General features: G+C 31.9%; 3 protein-coding genes across 16 annotated transcripts in view; 2 read left to right on the top strand and 1 right to left on the bottom strand.

The window, feature by feature from the left end:
• The first annotated feature begins 643 nt into the window (after nucleotides 1–643).
• LOC124423742 (cytoplasmic polyadenylation element-binding protein 1) lies at nucleotides 644–9,662 on the top strand. 4 transcript variants are annotated; one of them, XM_046961875.1, is made up of 13 exons: nucleotides 644–863; nucleotides 1,186–1,340; nucleotides 3,835–4,177; nucleotides 4,528–4,676; nucleotides 6,236–6,492; nucleotides 6,593–6,716; nucleotides 6,801–7,170; nucleotides 7,237–7,469; nucleotides 7,620–7,721; nucleotides 7,790–7,955; nucleotides 8,043–8,170; nucleotides 8,250–8,330; nucleotides 8,407–9,662. In XM_046961875.1, exons 2-13 carry the CDS (start codon nucleotides 1,320–1,322, stop codon nucleotides 8,572–8,574), a joined length of 2,142 nt encoding a protein of 713 aa, XP_046817831.1. In that variant the 5' UTR covers nucleotides 644–863; nucleotides 1,186–1,319; the 3' UTR covers nucleotides 8,575–9,662. The 4 variants fall into 4 exon arrangements, with proteins under 4 accessions (XP_046817831.1, XP_046817842.1, XP_046817812.1 ...); XM_046961886.1 differs by having other exon boundaries at nucleotides 645–863; nucleotides 6,590–6,716; nucleotides 7,620–7,712; XM_046961856.1 differs by having other exon boundaries at nucleotides 645–863; nucleotides 6,590–6,716.
• Nucleotides 9,663–11,259: 1,597 nt separating this feature from the next.
• On the bottom strand, nucleotides 11,260–13,032 carry LOC124432659 (peroxisomal membrane protein 11C). Its single transcript, XM_046981710.1, has 5 exons — nucleotides 12,617–13,032; nucleotides 12,240–12,514; nucleotides 11,899–12,077; nucleotides 11,679–11,747; nucleotides 11,260–11,597 (listed from the first exon to the last, which is right to left on the bottom strand). Exons 2-5 carry the CDS (start codon nucleotides 12,468–12,470, stop codon nucleotides 11,378–11,380), a joined length of 699 nt encoding a protein of 232 aa, XP_046837666.1. The 5' UTR covers nucleotides 12,471–12,514; nucleotides 12,617–13,032; the 3' UTR covers nucleotides 11,260–11,377.
• A 207-nt stretch (nucleotides 13,033–13,239) lies between these two features.
• Nucleotides 13,240–19,122, top strand: part of LOC124432658 (protein lap4) — a 36,000-nt gene continuing 30,117 nt past the window's right edge. For 6 of the 11 annotated variants that reach the window (XR_006944356.1, XM_046981702.1, XM_046981700.1 and 3 more), the window contains exons 1-2: nucleotides 13,241–13,607; nucleotides 13,887–14,004. Coding sequence is in view for 9 of the 11 variants with exons in the window: in XM_046981702.1 (XP_046837658.1) it covers nucleotides 13,446–13,607; nucleotides 13,887–14,004 (280 nt within the window). In the remaining 2 variants the exon portion in view is untranslated. The other 5 variants (XM_046981701.1, XM_046981706.1, XM_046981699.1 and 2 more) reach the window with 3 other exon arrangements.

Here is a 19,122-nt window from a genome sequence, read left to right as displayed (position 1 = left end):
TATTACAAACAAAAAGATATCTCTTAAAGCAAAAGATATCTCTTAAAACAACTGGAAAAGAGAAATTTCAATAAAAAAAATAAAAAAATATACATAGATATAATCATCTAATAATCAGTTTCTTATTTTCTTTAACAATTGTAAATTGTACAAGTTCACTTTTCATTTATTTATAGAAATAACTTAAAAATTAGTCTATTTATTTATTATTTTTCATAATTATTCATTTATAATATATATAATATTTTCATAAGTGAAATTAATTAGCTGGTTAAGTTACATATGCATATCAATCAAAAGTATTGACATATTTACGTAATTAGTAAAAAAATCTTGCATTTAATATAATTTCGTGAGAATTGTGAATAGGTCGCGAAAGTATACGGTAAAAGTATCGATTGTTAGTCGAAGAAGATTCAACGAAGATGAAAATGTAACGACCGAATGGTCAATACCGATCTGAAGTGCTGATTTCTTAGATTCAAATCTACACCCACCACATGGATAGGGGTACGTTACGATTTGCGTCGATGAAATTCAGAGGGTTTTCCGATTTGCTGAGAGGAGGAGTAAGTCAGTGATGGGGATGATTCGGGCGGTGGAGATGGTGGGGAAAGGGTGGGGTGAGGTAGAAGGGGGATATCCGCAATTCAGTTCGCGAAGCGGCGTAACGTGAAGAGGAACTAGTGTTCCGCCTTCGATATCGTTACGTCGCTATTAATTTCTCTCTTCGTATTCCAGTGTCTCAGTCCGTTGTATTCGTGTGACAACTGAAAAAAACCGAAGGATATAGATCCTCTTCACAAAAGAAGATTAAATATTACAAATGGAAGAAAAAAACGCACGTTGAAAACATATACAAGGTCTATCTCCTCTTTTTTTATCTTTTTCTCTCTCTCTTTCCTTTGACTACAACCCCTTTGGGAAAATCTTACGGTCGACATAATCGACTTCTATATCTTTGGTTTTCTCTTTTCTCTATCTCTCTCTCTTTCTCTTTTTTTCTACAGCTGTATATCGTTCTCTCTCTCTCTCTCTCTCTCTCTCTCTCTCTCTCTCTCTCTCTCTCTCTCTCTCTCTCTCTCTTTCCATCCCTCTCTCTTTTTTCGTATTTCTTTTTTGTTTTCTTTTCTGTTTTTTTCAATGAAATTAAAAAAGCTCATACGATAACTCGCGTTTCGATAGACGGTGTGATTTGACCGAAAACGAAGAGGTAGGCTTTCCCAAACGCCGAACTTATCGATAGTTCACCAATCTAATCGACGTACACGTAGTCCTTTGGAGAACGAAGAAGAGTGTGAGAAACGGACGATCTGGACATGCCTACGTTGGTGCAACCAGTAAGTACATATAATATCCTTCCAATCGAAATGTTACATTTGTTTTCGAGAATTGTACGAAATGGCATTTCATTTTTCTTTATTACGTATGTCTTACAGGAATAATTACGCTTAATATTTGTCGTCTTCTTTTTAATAATATGAACGATTGTCAATCGATTTGAAACAAACATTAAACATAAAAGATATGTCCCCAAAGATAATAAACAAACGGAGTGAATCGTTTATACGAATGTGTATGTGTATATATATATATAAATATATACACATACATATATTTCTTTTTCTCTCTTCTGAAATGACCACGTGCAAAACACGTTGCGTGGCCCGCGGATTGATGGACGAATCTCACCTTTATCGCGTCACGTCGTCTCCATCGTTGCGCCCTCTGACTTTTCTTCTTCTCTTTCTCTTTCTTTTCTCCTTTTGTTTCATCTATTTTCTTTTTACGTTAGAAGATATTCTTACGTTATATTTTCGACAAAAAGTCTATCATATCTATTAAGGAGAACTCTACTCGATCTACGCCGTCGCGACCTCATCGATTAAATTTTAAATTTTATTCATGCTTTTATTATATTTGCTAACAATGAGAATACGAACGACTTAGCATATTATAAACGTAAGAGCGAAAAAAGAATAAATAGAAATCTTCTTTTCTGTAATCCTAGGATAACCGATACGACCCGTATTTTACTTCCTCCTTCGTTACGTCACTATCTCCACGCAATTGCGACCTTCTTTTCTTTTATCTATCCATCTTTTTTCTATCCGTCAATAAATCTACGATTTTAGGGTAATCGACATTATTTAATTAGCACACGTTAGACTTGACGAAGAAAATGATTTAATAAGATTTATTCGAACATTTTATTTATCTATACAAATCTTTCTATTAATAATTCGATCTTACATAAGTGTGTACTTTAATCGACCAATCGCTAAATATGTATGTTCGTTTATATTAATTTTATATTTTTTTACGATAAAAAAGATTCATATTTCATTTGTTTTTTTTTTGCGTTATTCCCTTACTGATATCTCGTACAGCTACTTTGATTTTTTTGACCAATTATAAAAAAGCATTACTCGTTGACCAATCATAGCGTCGAAAGAACGAACGAATCACGTATATGCTATTGAAATGATATTAATTTCGTGCTAATATAAAATCACCTTTAAGTCGACGTAATTATACTATGGTAATCCTTAATTTTTAACTTAATTGATAATTATAGAAAATCAAATGATATTCTTTTCGTTGAATCTATTAACGAGTTCAACGTATCTAAATACTAGCTTTGATATAAGATCGAGATAAGAAAAAAAATGAAAAAACAAAGAAACCCAAAGTTTTCTCTCTTTGACTTGTGCCTACTTTGTAAAGGACTTCTATTCTTTCTTTACCTAAACTTTACATTTATAAACATTGTTTTGAGTACTTTGTCTCACATAGCTTCCTTAGTTCTTACCATATCAAAATATTACGACTTAAAGTAACTGTTTACCTTATTATTTAGATACTTTTACGATCGTTCGTTTGATTATCAAGTACGAGATGTCGGGAGATGCATATATATATTTCGACGAATCAGCGAATTATGCGCTGCTTATGACAGGTGTTTGATTTCTGTATAAGATAGCTATAATATGCAAAAACAATAATTCCCAGTACAATTTAATTTTCTTTGATGTCAGTATGTTAAAATCGAATATTTCTATTCCTTTAGAAGAAATAACATTGTATTCGTCTTTGTTTATGCGTACTTCATGGATAAAGTTGTTTTTTTACTACACTATTGTAACGTACAAGGAACTGATATTAGAAACTACGCATTAGTATGTATGTATGTGTGTGTTTATATATATATATATATATATATATATATATATAAAATCAGTAGAACCTAGCGCGTTAACAATGATAATTATTGAGAAAACAAAATTTCGCAGAAGTTTTCTGTTAAACCGTCTCATAACTTTGAACTTGAAAGGGCAGAATTCCAGGAAGTTTAGAGTTTGTCTCTCAAGACGTTGAATAGATTCGCTCGCTATCTCCCGACTCGAGAGAATTTTTTTTCCGAATTCCACGAACGCTAGTTGGAAGTAACGTCCTTGACGTCCTGTTTTCGTTGTTGTCTATCGAAAGCTTGTGGAGCATATTCGGTTGTTGTCGTTCACAGGGATGAGGTCGAAAAATTCTTGGGTACGTAAGCTTTCCTACTGTATCCAAAATACTTGTTTTTTTCGCGGTTTCTTCTTATAGGAGTGGATGTTATTCAAAATTTTTATCTATACGAATAAAAAAAAATACAATAGTGTGACGATGTTTTGTTCCCCCCCCCTCATCGAGTACATATGTATATACTACGTACACATGTATATACGTATTTTCACGAATGAATCCGTATATCAACGATCGTTTTTGTTCGAACGAAAAATTTTCTCTTGTTATTTTTTATGTACTTTTTTTTTATATTTTTTTTTTTCGCAGTTGTCTTTGTCATACGATGAAGATGAAACGAACACGTGGGAAGGTTCGGAACGTAATGAGACGACGCAGGGTCTGCAACTGCATACGCAGCACGACCAAGAAATGCAGCAATTGCAGTTGCAGCAGAGAGAACGGGAACAACTTCTACAGGCGCAGCAGCATCGTGAAAAGACGCAACAACACCAGCCACGAGATCAACAACGCGAACGAGAACGCGAGCAATTGCATCAGCTACAATCGATCAACAATTTATTGCTAGACTTGCCGACGACGTCGAGCTTGTATCCGAATTATTCACATGATACCTCTTACTCACAATCTACCAAAAGTCCTAACATCGAAGGTGAGCTAACATATATGAAGATATTTGATTAGATCATTTTTTCCCTTTTTTTCTTCAAAGACGTTAAGATTAAAACTTAGGTCAGATCAAATTTAATTTATATAAATTGTTGTTATATCAAGCTGGAGAAAGAAGTAACAACGATGTAATCAACGAATTGACTTCGTATTTTTTTTTCTTTCTTTTTTTTTTTCTTTTTTTATATTAAAATAAACTATTTTATATTTGGATTATAATAATTAAGTTGCCAAAAGCCATAATTGTTCCGACTTTTCTTTTTATCACTAACTTGCGATTCTGTCTTCTCTTCGAATTTTTGAAACGCGTTTCTTTTGGTTTTCTTCGCACAGGGGATATGAGTATTTCAGATTTATTCGGACTGAGTTTACCTCGAGGATCATTAATGGGCAATCAATCTGTAGTCGATTCACCCAATTATCGTAATTATCAACATCATGGACAACATCGCAATCAGACGTCCTCTCATCAACGTTATCAGGTAAATCAATATTAAATGTACATTTGTAAAGATTTTATAACGTCGTTGAAATTCGTCACGCGTACAAAAGTTTCCTAGTAGATTCGTAGATAATCTACTAACCTTGTTTTGATCATAAAGCTTCTTCGCTCGGTTGGTTATTATAAATTTGAAATTAATTTGGTAAACATAAACGTCGCAAAATACAAATAAAATGTATTAAGACTTAATTATATCTCAAGAAGAATTGCTTATTTCCACGGAATCTATGGTTACTGCGTGTGTACGTAAAAGTATTACGATCGTTAGACTCATTTGAAAGTACGATTACATATCGTAGAATCATTTAACTACGAGTCATAGGCAAAGTAGGTGGATCTGGAAAAATTAATACGATAAAGCTTGTATGAATAATTAGATAAGCTCTAATTGTATTCACAAAATAGTTTGTACGATTTAAAAATTTAAACATTAAAATATATTTGATACTTACATAAGATAACTTTGCTTCGAAAACATATAAAATTAAAATTAAATAGAATTAATTGATGAAGTAATTACATATTTAAATTTAATTGAAAAAAATCGACTTTTATAAATATTTATCCGACAATGATTTTTTATCATTCATGAAGTTCCATGAAATATCGGAGAATTCAAAGACGTAATAATAATGGGTAAGGGTCGCTAGTATATGTAGAGAGCCTATAACAATTTTGGCAGCCTGTAAATATTACACGTAGGATTGCGATAAAAACGCCAAACGTGAAATAGGCAGTATTGTGCTTGAGACGTCTGGTTGCTGCCAATGCAATAACCGGAACAATGATCATCCCCATTGGAGTAACTCCAACTACCCCTTATTCTATCCAGACTGACTAATTTTTCCCAATTCAAACGGCAAGCCACCACATCGATCATCGATATAAACTGCCATTCATTTTTTACTCAGTTCTTTTATATATATATATATATATATATATATATATATATATATATATATATATATATATATATATATATATATTTGTTATTGTCATTATTAATATTTTATCTTTCAAACAAGCATATATAATATCCAATTTTGCATTAATTCTTTTTTATTTTATAATTTTCATAAAAAGTAGAAATATCGAAATAAATCTTTTTCTCTTCGCTTCTTGGATACATTAGTGTGTTAATAGTTAATGTATATATATATATATACACGTATATAGATGAGGTTCTTGAAATGTCAAAATGCGTGCATTAGTCTCGGTTTATAAAGCGAAGAGTAAAGTAAATTACATAGAAGCGATGTGTCGAAGCGACCTCGATTTCAGTAGAGCCAAGTACTTGTAGACTTGAGCCAAACGATTCTATCATGGCCTTTCTTGTCCTACCTCGATGGCTTCCGTGAACTTGCTGTATTCCTAGGAAGTCGATTCCCTCGTGATAATTTGCTACACTGTTTTGGATATACTCCAAGGATTGTGTTACGTAGATATAATATTTATTCGATCGATAGGATCTAATCGAATTTAATTAATATATCAAACAGATACATTGAAAAATGTTATTATTTTATCTAAAAACAATAGTGCGATGACAACTACGGATTTTATTCTAACTCGACTACGGTTGATGTCCCTGGTTCACCAAATTCGATTACTACTTCTGGAAGTCCAAGTACCCCTGGAAGTCTATACTCTAATCCATACACGTTTCCACAAACTGCTAACAGCTTGTATTCAGGATCATCGGCAGCAAGTCGTTCGTCGCTTCAACATGTAGGTTCTCCTTCGTCACCTGTTCATTCACCATATGGCAGAGCTATTCGAGGCTCACCACCATACAGGTAATGCAGGTGTTGAAAAGACAAATGATCGTAATCAAAAAATAATCTAAACAAAAGTATATTAGTAACGTTCGATCGTACATATATTCGATTTCAGTAGTTGCGGTAGTCCTACTTTAGAATATCCTCACACAGCAGGATGCAATGTATCACGATCTAATTCACCAGCAGATTCGGAGACGAGTGGTTGTAATAGTATGGATGGTTCCTTGTCTAATATAATGGTAATCGTCAATAAATGAAATGATTCTTACGTATTATGGCTTTATAAAAATTTGAAAAAATACAATAATATATCTTTTTTACAGAACTGTCTGTCATTAAATACGTCGTCTCACAGATGTTATCCTCAATCATTAAGATCATTAATGTCACCGGAAACAGATCTGTATGGAAACAATAGGACAGCGGCCTTGCAACGTATGGCGATAAAAAAATATTTATCACCGTCTCATCAGAATTTATCATCGTTGCATCATCATCAAACACATGGTCAAAATCGGACTCACCATTGCGGTTCACCGCCATCTAGTACCTTATTGAATTCACTTTTAAATCATGAAAAGGGTTGTTGCTCAACAGGGAATCCGCATATGATGTTAAATTCTCCTCATTTTAATATCCCTGATGCACAAATATCTTTGGATCGAGCGGCAAAGTTCCATCGAAATGCAGCTGGTAAATGAATAATCTATATAATATACTTATTATATATATATTTCGAGCTATCGTATGATTTTCTAGCGCTCTGTGATCCAACTTGTACTTGGAGCGGTGTATTGCCTCAACGTACTCAAAAACCAACAGGATATTCTTCAAAAGTATTTCTTGGTGGCCTTCCATGGGATATTACGGAATCTCTTTTGATAGCAACATTCAAACAATTTGGTCTGATTCGCGTCGAATGGCCAAAAAAAGAACAATCTACTACACAGCCGAAAGGCTACGCGTATATTATTTTTGATACTGAAAAGCAGGTATAATATATATATATATATATATATATATATAAAATATATATATATATATATATATATATATATATATATATATATATAATTTATATATTATAAAGTGCTTTACATTTATATATAATGATAAAAATTAATTACAAATATGAATATTAGGTGCGATCTTTGTTGGCCTGTTGTACGTATGATGTTACCAACGGCGGAAGTTGGTATTATAGAATTTCTTCAAAACGTATGAAAGGAAAAGAAGTATGTTACGTAAGAATAATTTTCTACAACATTTTTATTTATATAAATGTAAATTAATATATTTCGTTTAAATATAGGTTCAAGTCATTCCGTGGAGTCTTAACGACAGTAATTACGTTAAATTACCATCACAAAAGCTTGACCCGCACAAAACAGTTTTTGTTGGTGCGTTGCATGGCATGCTAACTGCTGAAGGTTTAGCGAAAATTATGAATGATCTGTTTCATGGCGTTATTTATACAGGTACTTTTAAATTGTTGTAAAACTCAACAAGCGATTATTAAAATATTGTATATAATTATATAATGATGATAATTGTTTTACCTTCAGGTATTGACACTGATAAATACAAGTATCCAATAGGATCAGGTCGCGTTACATTTAGTACGAAGAGTTCGTACAAAAAAGCAGTATCAGCTGCTTTTATTGAAATAAAAACTGCTAAATTTACAAAAAAGGTATATAATAGTAAAGAATATAATAATAAATAAAAGAAACTATAATTAATAATTACAATATTATATTCTTATATGTTAGGTACAAGTTGATCCTTATCTTGAAGATTCTATGTGTTCTGGGTGTTTCGTCCAACAAGGAACTTATTTTTGCCGGGAAGAAGTAATTTCAAAATTTTTATTACATTTTTATCGATTGAATAAAAAACATTCGTAATGTAATTTTATGCTGGTTTCAGATATGTTTCAGGTATTTTTGCCGTAGATGCTGGCTATGGCAACACTCTATGGAATCAATGCGATACCATAAGCCTTTAACGCGTAATTCTAAGAAAAGTCAGGTGATCGAATTATCACCTAATATGGGTATTAATTCTAGTTCCCGCACTTCCAATTTTGGTATTTGAAGGAATTATGAAAGTGTATTCCCCGTGCAGCCACGTTCAGTTCTCTTTTGACTATTTGTTTTGATACGGACGTTGCACTGGTTGACTTATTGACAAGGTATAATGTTAGTTTTTATTATAAAAAGCTGTGGGCAGCTGGACCGATGATAAAAAGGACGATATATCGGAAATTCCAGCTTGTCCGCAAAATTACAACGATTCAGTTGTTATCATTTGTGAATGTGGTTTCCCGCTACATTCGGGACAAGCATTACTTTTATTTAATATGTTTACTTAGGGTCTGGTGCTCTTGTTAATTATTTTACTACGAGAAAAGTAATCGTGTCAATAATTCGCCAGAATGCACTGAGATTATACGTAAGGTATTTGCCTTTTCGTTAAATTTTCATATAAACTGAATGATGGCTTTATGGTGTTAATATTGTTTTTTTTTACACGACAAAGTGAAAGTCGTTAAAATGTATAGTGATTATGGATAAGCTTAGTTGAAGCTTAGAATTTCTTCGCGATACTCCTGTCGTCATGATAATAACTACTTCTTGGCAGAAGATTTACGCTTAATTGTTAATTATTACTTTAACGAGACTATACATTTAGTCCTTTTTTGATCGGGCGAATTAACAATTGTATTTGTTACTTTTTTTGTATGGTCTACTTGATATATAGTATATTGGTGAATCGATTTTCAAGAAAGTATTATCATCCAGTACGCAGGCCGTTCTTCCAATTCGAACAGTTGCCTAGCAATAATACCCACCGTTAGTTTTACTTTATATTATATAGTGTAGAAAAAGAATACCGATTCGTGCCCACTGTAGTTAATAATTTATATTGTTAGTTGGGAAGCGGTAAGCTTTTTATAAGTCTTTATCCGCTGGGACTGTTTAACTGTTGACGAAATGGAGAAGTACACGGTCTACGATTCTGGTACGCATTATAGTGAATTGATTTTGTTTTTATTTTTTGTTACTATATTGCGTTACATATATTTTCTTTCGATGAAATATCGCCGTATATCCTTTACCCGCGTTTCTCATGTTTTGATATAATTTTGTTGAATTAATTAAAAGTCATATTTTTGCAGATAATCTTATGCTGTTATTTTTCTTTCTTTCTTTTTCATAATTTGTTGTTCTTTTTGTTCTCTTTAATTAGTAAAAACCTTGAAATAATATTTCTTATCTTTCCTAATTTCATTCATATCAATATCCTTTATCCTCTATCGAACGATATTAATGATATATAATCTGATATTATTGCTAAAAATACTTGTTTGCTTTATTTAACAAAAAAAAAAAAAAAAAAAAAAAAAAAAAGAAAAAAAAAGAGAAAAGAAAAAAGTCTATTATATTGTTTTTATTCGATATATTTTTATTACCTATAAAATAATTTCAATGTAACAGTTTTTAATTTGAAATTACGTTGGTGCCTTTGATGCATACTACAAATTTCTAATGTAATAATGGCATTCTAATAAAAATTAAGCATCTCTAATAACTTGTCCATTTCACCAATAACTAATCGCGCCTAAAACAGTAACGCATTGTTAATGGTAGAATATTCATGGAAAAAATGAATGCAATAGAAACTAATGTTGAAAGAATATAAGACTGTTCAGGAAGAAATTCTACTATATAAAATATACTATATAAAAAAATTCTTTTATAGAGTAATATACAAAAGTCACAAATATTCCAAAAACTTGAACAGATAAAAATACTATGTATTATGTTACAATATGTTAAAGATGATGAAGGAGTGATAAACGTGGTTGTTATGTAAAACAAAATTCACGTGAAAATTGTTTTAACATATAATGTAACGTATTTAAGATGCATATACATGTGTATGCTTTGATCAGGCTTCCAAAAGACTTAATGTTAGGATTATTTTAGTCCATAAGTCATTTGCTAGAACAGAAAGTAAAGTAATGAGTCTATACTTGCACAAAGTATCGAGCTATCATTAACAATTAGAGAATTAGAGGTTGACACAAATTTTAAAGATACTCTTTTATCTGAAATGTCTCCTTTACAAACTTTTAATATGTCGTGCCTTTTAATATAATCTCCTTAGATTTTATTCCAACATGAGAGAGAAATAAATTATTTTTAAATCATTGATACCATGCAATACACAGGGTGATTTAGTGTTAATTGAAAAAGACTGTTATTGGTATGCATAATGTCAAGCTTTCCTAAAACTTTTAAAGAATTTAATCAAACTTTTAAAGGATTGAACTATAGTTATTGAATTATTTTAATTTTCATGAAAAAGTGCCTCCTATTATTTATTTTTATTAATAATAAGAGTTAATATGAATATAATTTAGAACATTATATAGCAACAGGATAACTGTATCACAGACACAAACATTTACACAGCAGTAAATATTGCAATGAAAACAAATTCGATACCTTTATCTCGACTATGAAGAAGCTATAGACAATATTAGTAATTTATGACGCTTTAGCTTTTCGTATTGTAACCTTGTTCAACAGGTGCTCTGTATTGAATCTGATTTATTGAACTAAATAAAGTGTTCTTTAATAAGCCCGTTGTTTCTTTGTTGTTATCAAGTGCTATTGAAATGTTATAAATAAAAATATGATTCAGCATAGAAGATAAGATGATAAAACATATACTAGTTTATTATATAGTTTATTAAAAATACGTTTTCATATCTAAATTTCATTATAGCACAATTTATTATACATCTTTATACAAATTTACAAAATAGAGATGATATTACTTATTCATTAATCAATTAATCATGTGATATGATATTTCAATGTTTTGATAATTATAACTTTTTTTTTTGTATTATTTTTTTATGCAATGCTCGGTAAAGAGAAATGCAAGAGGATATAGTACCGAGTGCCCCAATATGCCATGTTTTTAAAAATCCACCCCAAAGTACTCCACTTGGAAGATAACTGACTGCATAAATTATGTCCAATATCAAGCATAGGGATGTTATTAATTCTTCTTGAATAACATGGTTAATTCTTTTGTCTGTTTCACTGTTGAAATATTTATTATTTTCAACATTTAAAGAATAACTATATTTACAAAATTGTATAACTTGTAAAAAATATACTTACTTCGAGTTTGCACACATTTCATTTCCTTGTAATTTGTTTAACTTCAATTGACTTATTTTTCTCAATGACCTGAAAATAAATGATATAATGTGATAAATAATAGAATTATAAATAAATGGGAAACAAAAATCTCTCATTCCAAAAATATGTTTGCTATAAGTCTTAACACAAATGTTTTTTTAAATTATATATATATATACAATTTTAAATAAAATCTTACTTTGTTAAAGAAAGATAGAGAGACACTACCCAAAGCCATATAGTAATATTATCCCATTTTGCAGAATTAAGCGAGACAATTTGATTCTCTCCAGCCCAACAGATATGTTCTATAGGACTAAAGATCATATCCACGGCGATTTGTATCAGTTCTATACTTCTAATAAACCAGTCAGATTCCTATTAGATCATATATTAAATTTAAATGTCTCTAAAAAACATTATAAAATTGCTATTTATGCTAACTAAGCATCATATAAATTATGTAATAAGTTTGATAATAAGTTTAAATATGAATAGAAATGAACTTACTCTTTTATTATTACATTATATAACATATACCTGTTTTCCCCATCCATATTTTCTTGCATAATAAAATATTGGTAAGTCATCTAATAAACGTAAAATCACTCTACATTCGCTCATTTTACTACTAAATGTTTTCAATTTTGCTTCCGTTATTTTAGATGTAGTAGCCACTGTAGTTAATTTTGCTATATATGACAAAGTTCTTAAAATTTTATCCCGTCCATGGTATGTATCCAAGTAATTTGATAAAATTTCTACATCCATATTGTTTATTTTGAATAAGTAAATTATTAATAAATTATTTTGCTCTATAACAAAAAGTTTAAATATAATCATTAATGACAATTTTTTGTATAAAGAGAAATTAAATATTTCGTTCTATTTTATCATATGAATTTAAAGGTACTTACCGACGAATGTAATAACATAGATTAGTTATTTACAGTTATGCAAATTAAGAAAAAAATTAAATTGTTGATCATAAAAGTAATAAAGTTCATGAATTTTATTTCCTACAGAAAAAACAGAAATGAAACTTATCATTTCAGAATACTCATATAGAGCACGACTTTCTATTTTTTATTATATCATGGGAAATCATCCGACACCAATTTTAATTCTCTTCATAAAACAATTATCTTTTAAATAGCAAATATTTAATTCGAAGAGAACAATGGTCCATTCTATTTTCTCATTGGCTGACAATGATTCAGCTTGACACATATATATATAGTTACTATAAAAAACACCTGCGTCCACATTTGATATTATACACTTGTATCATAGATACGCTTAAGATCGTTATCTTTCGCCACTGATAATTTAATTTTGTAAGTGAGAAATCACATAGAACATAAAACACATCTATATGGCTCGTTCGTAATAGCATTTAAAGAAGTAAGGATAAGTAGCCATATTGATATAATTCGAAAAATATCCAAACTGCGGCGCGACAATCGACGTTAACGTTTGAAGCAAAACGACGCGCTTTGTGATTCGTGGACATGATGACGTCAGATTTGGAAGCACAAGCAGTGAGCGCGTTTTAAAGCCGAGTAGGGCGTGAAAGTGTGTGTTGTGCCGCTTGTTTCGCTCCGCGTTTCTTCGACGCACCCGTACCTGGAAAATATGTGCAAATAATAAACTTACGCGTTCGATCCACCCTTCATCTTCGCGGTTACAAGAGACAATTATGTTCGGTGCTGCATTTACGTGATCGACAGTGAAAAAAGGGATACGATGTTCCGCTACATTCCAATTTTTAAAGGGTGTAACAGGCAGGTGGAATACGTTGACAAGCGTCATTGCTCTCTGCCGAGCGTCCCCGACGATATCCTGAGATACTCGAGAAGTTTGGAGGAACTTTTGCTCGACGCAAATCATATACGCGAGCTGCCGAAGGTAAATAATTATAAACTCGTCGCATGCCAACTTTATCGCTTTTTTCTTTCTTTCGCTCTTTCTCCTTCGCACCTCTCCCCCTCTTTTCTCTTTCGTCTCTTTTTCTCCTACCGCCTCCATGACGTCTCCTCCCGTCGCGCTACAATAGACATGGAACGCTTACGACGTAATTCTTCTGGAGACGATGCTATGCGTTGTCATCATACTATATGTTTCTTTTCTTCTTATCAGACTTACCATGTCAATACGTTAACACCGATGTTTCCTTATCTTTTTCAGAACTTCTTCCGTCTTCAGAGGCTTCGAAAGCTCGGTCTCAGTGACAATGAAATTGGTCGTTTGCCACCGGACATACAGAACTTTGAGAACCTCGTGGAGTTGGACGTCTCTAGGAACGGTGAGCGGTATTTTCATAAACGCTCGCTCGAATCAACGTTTAAAATGGAGGAAATAGAATGACTATAAAGAAGCTTATATACAACAAAAAAGCATCGATCGACGGCATTCCAAAAAGCAATAATGCCATATACCGGTTGAGCGTTTCGATCGTTGGAAGATCGTGCACGAGTTTTCTTTGAGGTTTTTCTTTCTTTCTTTCTTTCTTTCTTTCTTTCTTTTCTCTCTCTCTCTCTCTCTCTCTCCCTTCCCTTTATATTTATCTGTCTTTCTTATTCCTCCAGTTACCTCTCTCTCTCTCTCTCTCTCTCTCTCTCTCTCTCTCTCTCTCTCTCTCTCTCTCTCTCTCTCTCTCTCTCTCCTCTCCCTCTACTTTCTAACATGTTCTCTTTCGAGCACGATTCTTTTGCACACTCGATCGGTTTCTTTCTCGTCATGGAAACGATCGACGGTGCTCTTCGAAGGTTTTAAAGAGGAAGCATGTGTATAGGAAAAGTTTTCAAGACGCGTCAATAAAGATAAGAGAAATGTCTCATGTATGAATATTTGTTGTGCGATACGACATAACTGATAGTTATAGTTTACGCAACAAAAAGGCGAGACTGAACGGACGAGTTTCATTAACGGGACATTATCTTTACTCTCGTCGTACTACGATTGAGAGCTTTGGAGGGAGAAACAGAGAAAAGACAGACAAAGAGAGGGGGGAGTGATAGCGTATTACGACTTTGCAGTAGTATTACGAAAAGATGCAATCTTCGGGTGAACGATACGACCTTTTATTACGGAAATCACCTCGACTATCTTTCCAAGACTCCTTTGGTCATATATTATTTTCATGATACGTTTTATCGTTTTCATTCTTCGACCTGTCAGTAGCATTGAGTCATGCCAACCACGTGTTTACCCGGTATGTATGTATATCTGCTGTGTAGTATGTATGTCGGTCTGTCTGTTTATCTGTCTGTCAGTTATCTTATACGCAAAACGTTCCCTGCTTCATGAACTTTACGCAATCGCTTTTGATATTCAAGAACAACATCTAAATGACAAGTTACCTTTTAATAATTTCTTTTCAAATTCAATGGAAAACCATTAATTTTGTTATCTTTGATTTATTACGAATGCTGCCCATGATTAAGAAATTGCATTTTTATCAAGTTCTATTCTTTAATCTTGGTATCGATGCCTGATATCTAAAAATACAAATACTGTTATAAAAAGATCGTTCTTCCGGGTATTGTTATATCCCTGCATTTCACTTTTTATTTATTTTTTTTTTTATTTTTCATTATAAAATTATAGGAACATTTACTCCTTGATACACGTAGGTTATGCCTGTACATATGGGATATTTTTATTTCTTTTTCTTTTTCTTTTTATTTTTATTTTCAATGGAATTATATTCGCGTGTCATGGTCAGATGTTATAATTAATCGAAATTAAGATTGTACGTGTACATATAATAATTGATATAACACGTTGCATATTTATCATACTCGTAAAAATTATTTCGCAATTACTAGGGTGTAACAGGTATTCATCGAATCGTGTTCCATACGTATATATGTTATACTCCATCCTGTTCACTTTCTAACAAAGATTCACCGGCTCGTAAGAGCGAAGACATGTTGAAACGTTTCCATTGGCTTCTCTCTCTCTCTCTCTCTCTCTCTCTCTCTCTCTCTCTCTCTCTCTCTCTCTCTCTCTCTCTCTCTCTCCCTCTCTCCATTCCTCCTTCCCCACCTTCTTCCTCTCTGCTGCGCGCTTATGGCTACAGGTACTTTCTTAAGAGGGAAGCCTTACCTTTCCTTTCCTTTACCGTTCCTCATCGGGTTCATGCACTTTGAATTTACTTACCGTTTCATCTCAACGTTTTACCTTTGAGTCTTGACGTTCATTCCTTCTTTTAATTTGACTTTGAATGCTCCTGGCGTGCATTACTTACACATGCACATGATCAGTAATTGCTCTTTCTGTTCTGTTTCATTTTGACTGTAAGTTTATCAGAGAATGGGATAAAGTGAACAGGAAAAAACAGGTATAAAAGTGAAAAATTATGAATATGTGACTAAAATTCTTCGCTTAAAGAGAGTGGGATAGGAATGGAGCGAGGGGGATAGAAGTGGGGAGAGGGAGAGAGAATATTATTTCGTTCTATATCAGGTTTATTTCTCACCAAGTTCTCCAAACTATCCGTTGAAAGGCCGTTTCGAAAATAGGAAGAAAATTTATAGCGTGATTCAACGTGTTCGTGTGTCTTCCATAGATTACAGCGAGTCTTGATTCTATAGCGTAGAAAGTGAAATATTTTTAGACATAACACATTCAACAGAAACGCAGACTAATTTGTTCTGGCCTGATAGAATGTTAATCGTTGAAAAACACAGGGATCCCCTTGTGAGCACGTAGAGATTTTCTTCGTAATGGTAACGATACTAGATCGCTATAAATCGTTTTTCGATAAACAATTTAGCTGAGCTCATCGAAGAATGATTCGGAGGACTCGTATAATCGTTCTAAACGAGCTTCTATCATTTAATATCTACGACATACGACGTACGTTGATTTACTATTGAATGAAGTTTGCAGTTTAAACTACTTAAATGGAAGATGCATTGTCGGTACAATCGGTTAAAAAGTATAGATAAAGATTATTGTGATATTATGTGCATGATTTTATTTCAAAATTATGACTGTATATTTAATAGAATTATCTTGTATTTTAATTTATTTTATTTTATTTATTTATTTTCTTTTTACTTTCTCTTCTTTTCTTTTTTATTATTTCACTAGGTAACATAATCTTCGATTTACTGGATAAATAATATTGCCCAGTACTTAAAGATAATCCTTTACACGAATTATGTTATGAAAAGTTAAAATTTAATCGATAATTTTCTTATTTTTTATTTAAAAACTTTTTAAAAATAATATAATTCATGCCTTTTTCAATATTACTAGACTTGTCCAGTATAGTAATATTGAAGAAAAGATTAGTTTAAATGTATCGTTACATTATCGGTGCCGTTCCAAGTCTTTTAAATCGTTATGTATTATAATGTGTTAATCTCGACTTAAAAGCAATCGACGATAATACTATTGCAACGTATATAGTGATATTCCAATGACATATGTATTGGTACATCAGAATACGTCCTGTTATATTCACTATCGAAAAATCATCGTCGAAGCATTGATTAAACAAAGAAATCAAATTCATAGTTATCAAAATGTTTTATTTTTGTTTAATATTCATGTACCAATAATGATATCCTACAGTGTAAAATCTACAGAAACAACAAATTCTTCATCGTTTCAATATTTTATTCATAATCATATACTTAGTTTTGTAAAAAAAATCTTAAAATAAATTATCTTTAAAATTAACTAACATTCAAATATATATATATATATATATATATATATATATATAGTATAAACAGTCGATCAAGGTAATTGTTATTTAAATTAAGAAGATGCGAGTTTGAAAGATGAAAATACATTTGACTAAGACAAGGAACTATTTCCTTCGATTTTCCAGAGCGATATGTTCGATAGAATGATCAACAACTTGCATAACGATTGTTCGTAAACCTGTGACGGCTTTTTCTCTTTCTCTCTCTCTCTCTCTCTCTCTCTATCTATCTATCTATCTATCTATCTATCTATCTATCTATTTCTCTCTCTATATTTCTACCTCATAATATCGTGGATAGATCGTTTATGTTTCATAAAGAAGTAGAAACAAAGGGAAAGAAAAAAGGTAAGAATGATTAATAAAAAACAATAAAGGGTAATTGTCGATTCTTGTAAAACTTTATTGACGGTCACTTCTACCTAAATACATCCATTTTATTTTTGACCTTACTATCAGCATATGCCAAGCTAGTTGGTTCTCTCTCTCTCTTTCTCTTTCTCTTTCTCTTTTTCTTTCTTTGATAACGGTTAGTTAACTTTGTTTATCAACTGGCGTGATTTTAGAACACAATCATGGTACATATGGAATCCAACCACGTGTACACATGGTAACTAAAGCATTTACCTTCTCTCATTGTCGCTTATTCACCGAGCTTAATGCGTATTCGTTCGAGAAACTTTATATTATTTTGATTCTTATCTGACGGATGAATGGTTAACGTAGCCTTTCAGGAATGATCTTTTACCAGTCAAATACGATTCGTTTTACTTGGAATAACGGGATCGCACATACTCGTCTCTCGCGCTACATACACAATACCTTTCATTCGATAACGATAGTCTTTTCTTCTTCGTTGTTTTATAACGTTTAACATTTGTATACACTGCACGTGTATAAGTGAAATAAGGCCACTGTCGTTTCAGCATGTGCCTCTTTTACGTTCGTCCGAAAGTCAAACGTTTTGACGAGTCTTGACACCTTTTTTTTGTTTATAAGTCTGATATCGAATTTATTTCCTAATCGATTATATATCTACGTAAAATGAATGACCTTAAATTTTTAAATATCTACTTCTGAAATAAGTCGTATAATACGTATCAGATTTTCCTCTTGGATTCATCCCAATGAAATAAAATTGTTCAATGTTAGTTATAATATAAAAAGAAAAAGACAAACTTGCATCTAGTTGATCTACAAAGTAGAAACGTAGTAGCTTATCTTCTTCTGCCATCGAGCGTTTCCTGGTTCCAGATAGTTTATTGTCGCGGTACCATGACAGCTTTAATGACATTTATAACGGCAGTCCAGTTCAGCAGGCTTATTAAAAACAGCTACACGAACTCGACTGATATATTCATCTTTGAAGATAGCAGTTACGTGTTTTCCTTCAAACTAGTTTTGATGATGATTACTTATTAATTACTATGTAAAAAAATATTTTATAGATTATTTTCATTCGACATTTCCCTAGAAACGAATTGAATGTTTTATTTCAATCCTTTACATTAAGAGAACGTGTTTCTTTATGAAAATTAAATATAATATCTTTCCAATATTATTACTTTAGAAAAACTATTTTTCTCTCTGTTAAGAAACTTTATATTTGCGAATAATATCGAAAAAAGAAGGTAACAAGTCTGTTATATACTTCATAGCCATTTAAAATTTGTAATCGAATATACTGTTGTCGTAATCAAG

This window comes from Vespa crabro, chromosome 1, assembly GCF_910589235.1.
Source record: "Vespa crabro chromosome 1, iyVesCrab1.2, whole genome shotgun sequence".
Lineage (NCBI taxonomy): Eukaryota > Metazoa > Arthropoda > Insecta > Hymenoptera > Vespidae > Vespa > Vespa crabro.
The sequence above is the reverse complement of the archived record's forward strand: the minus strand, read 5'-3'. Positions and strand labels throughout refer to the sequence as shown.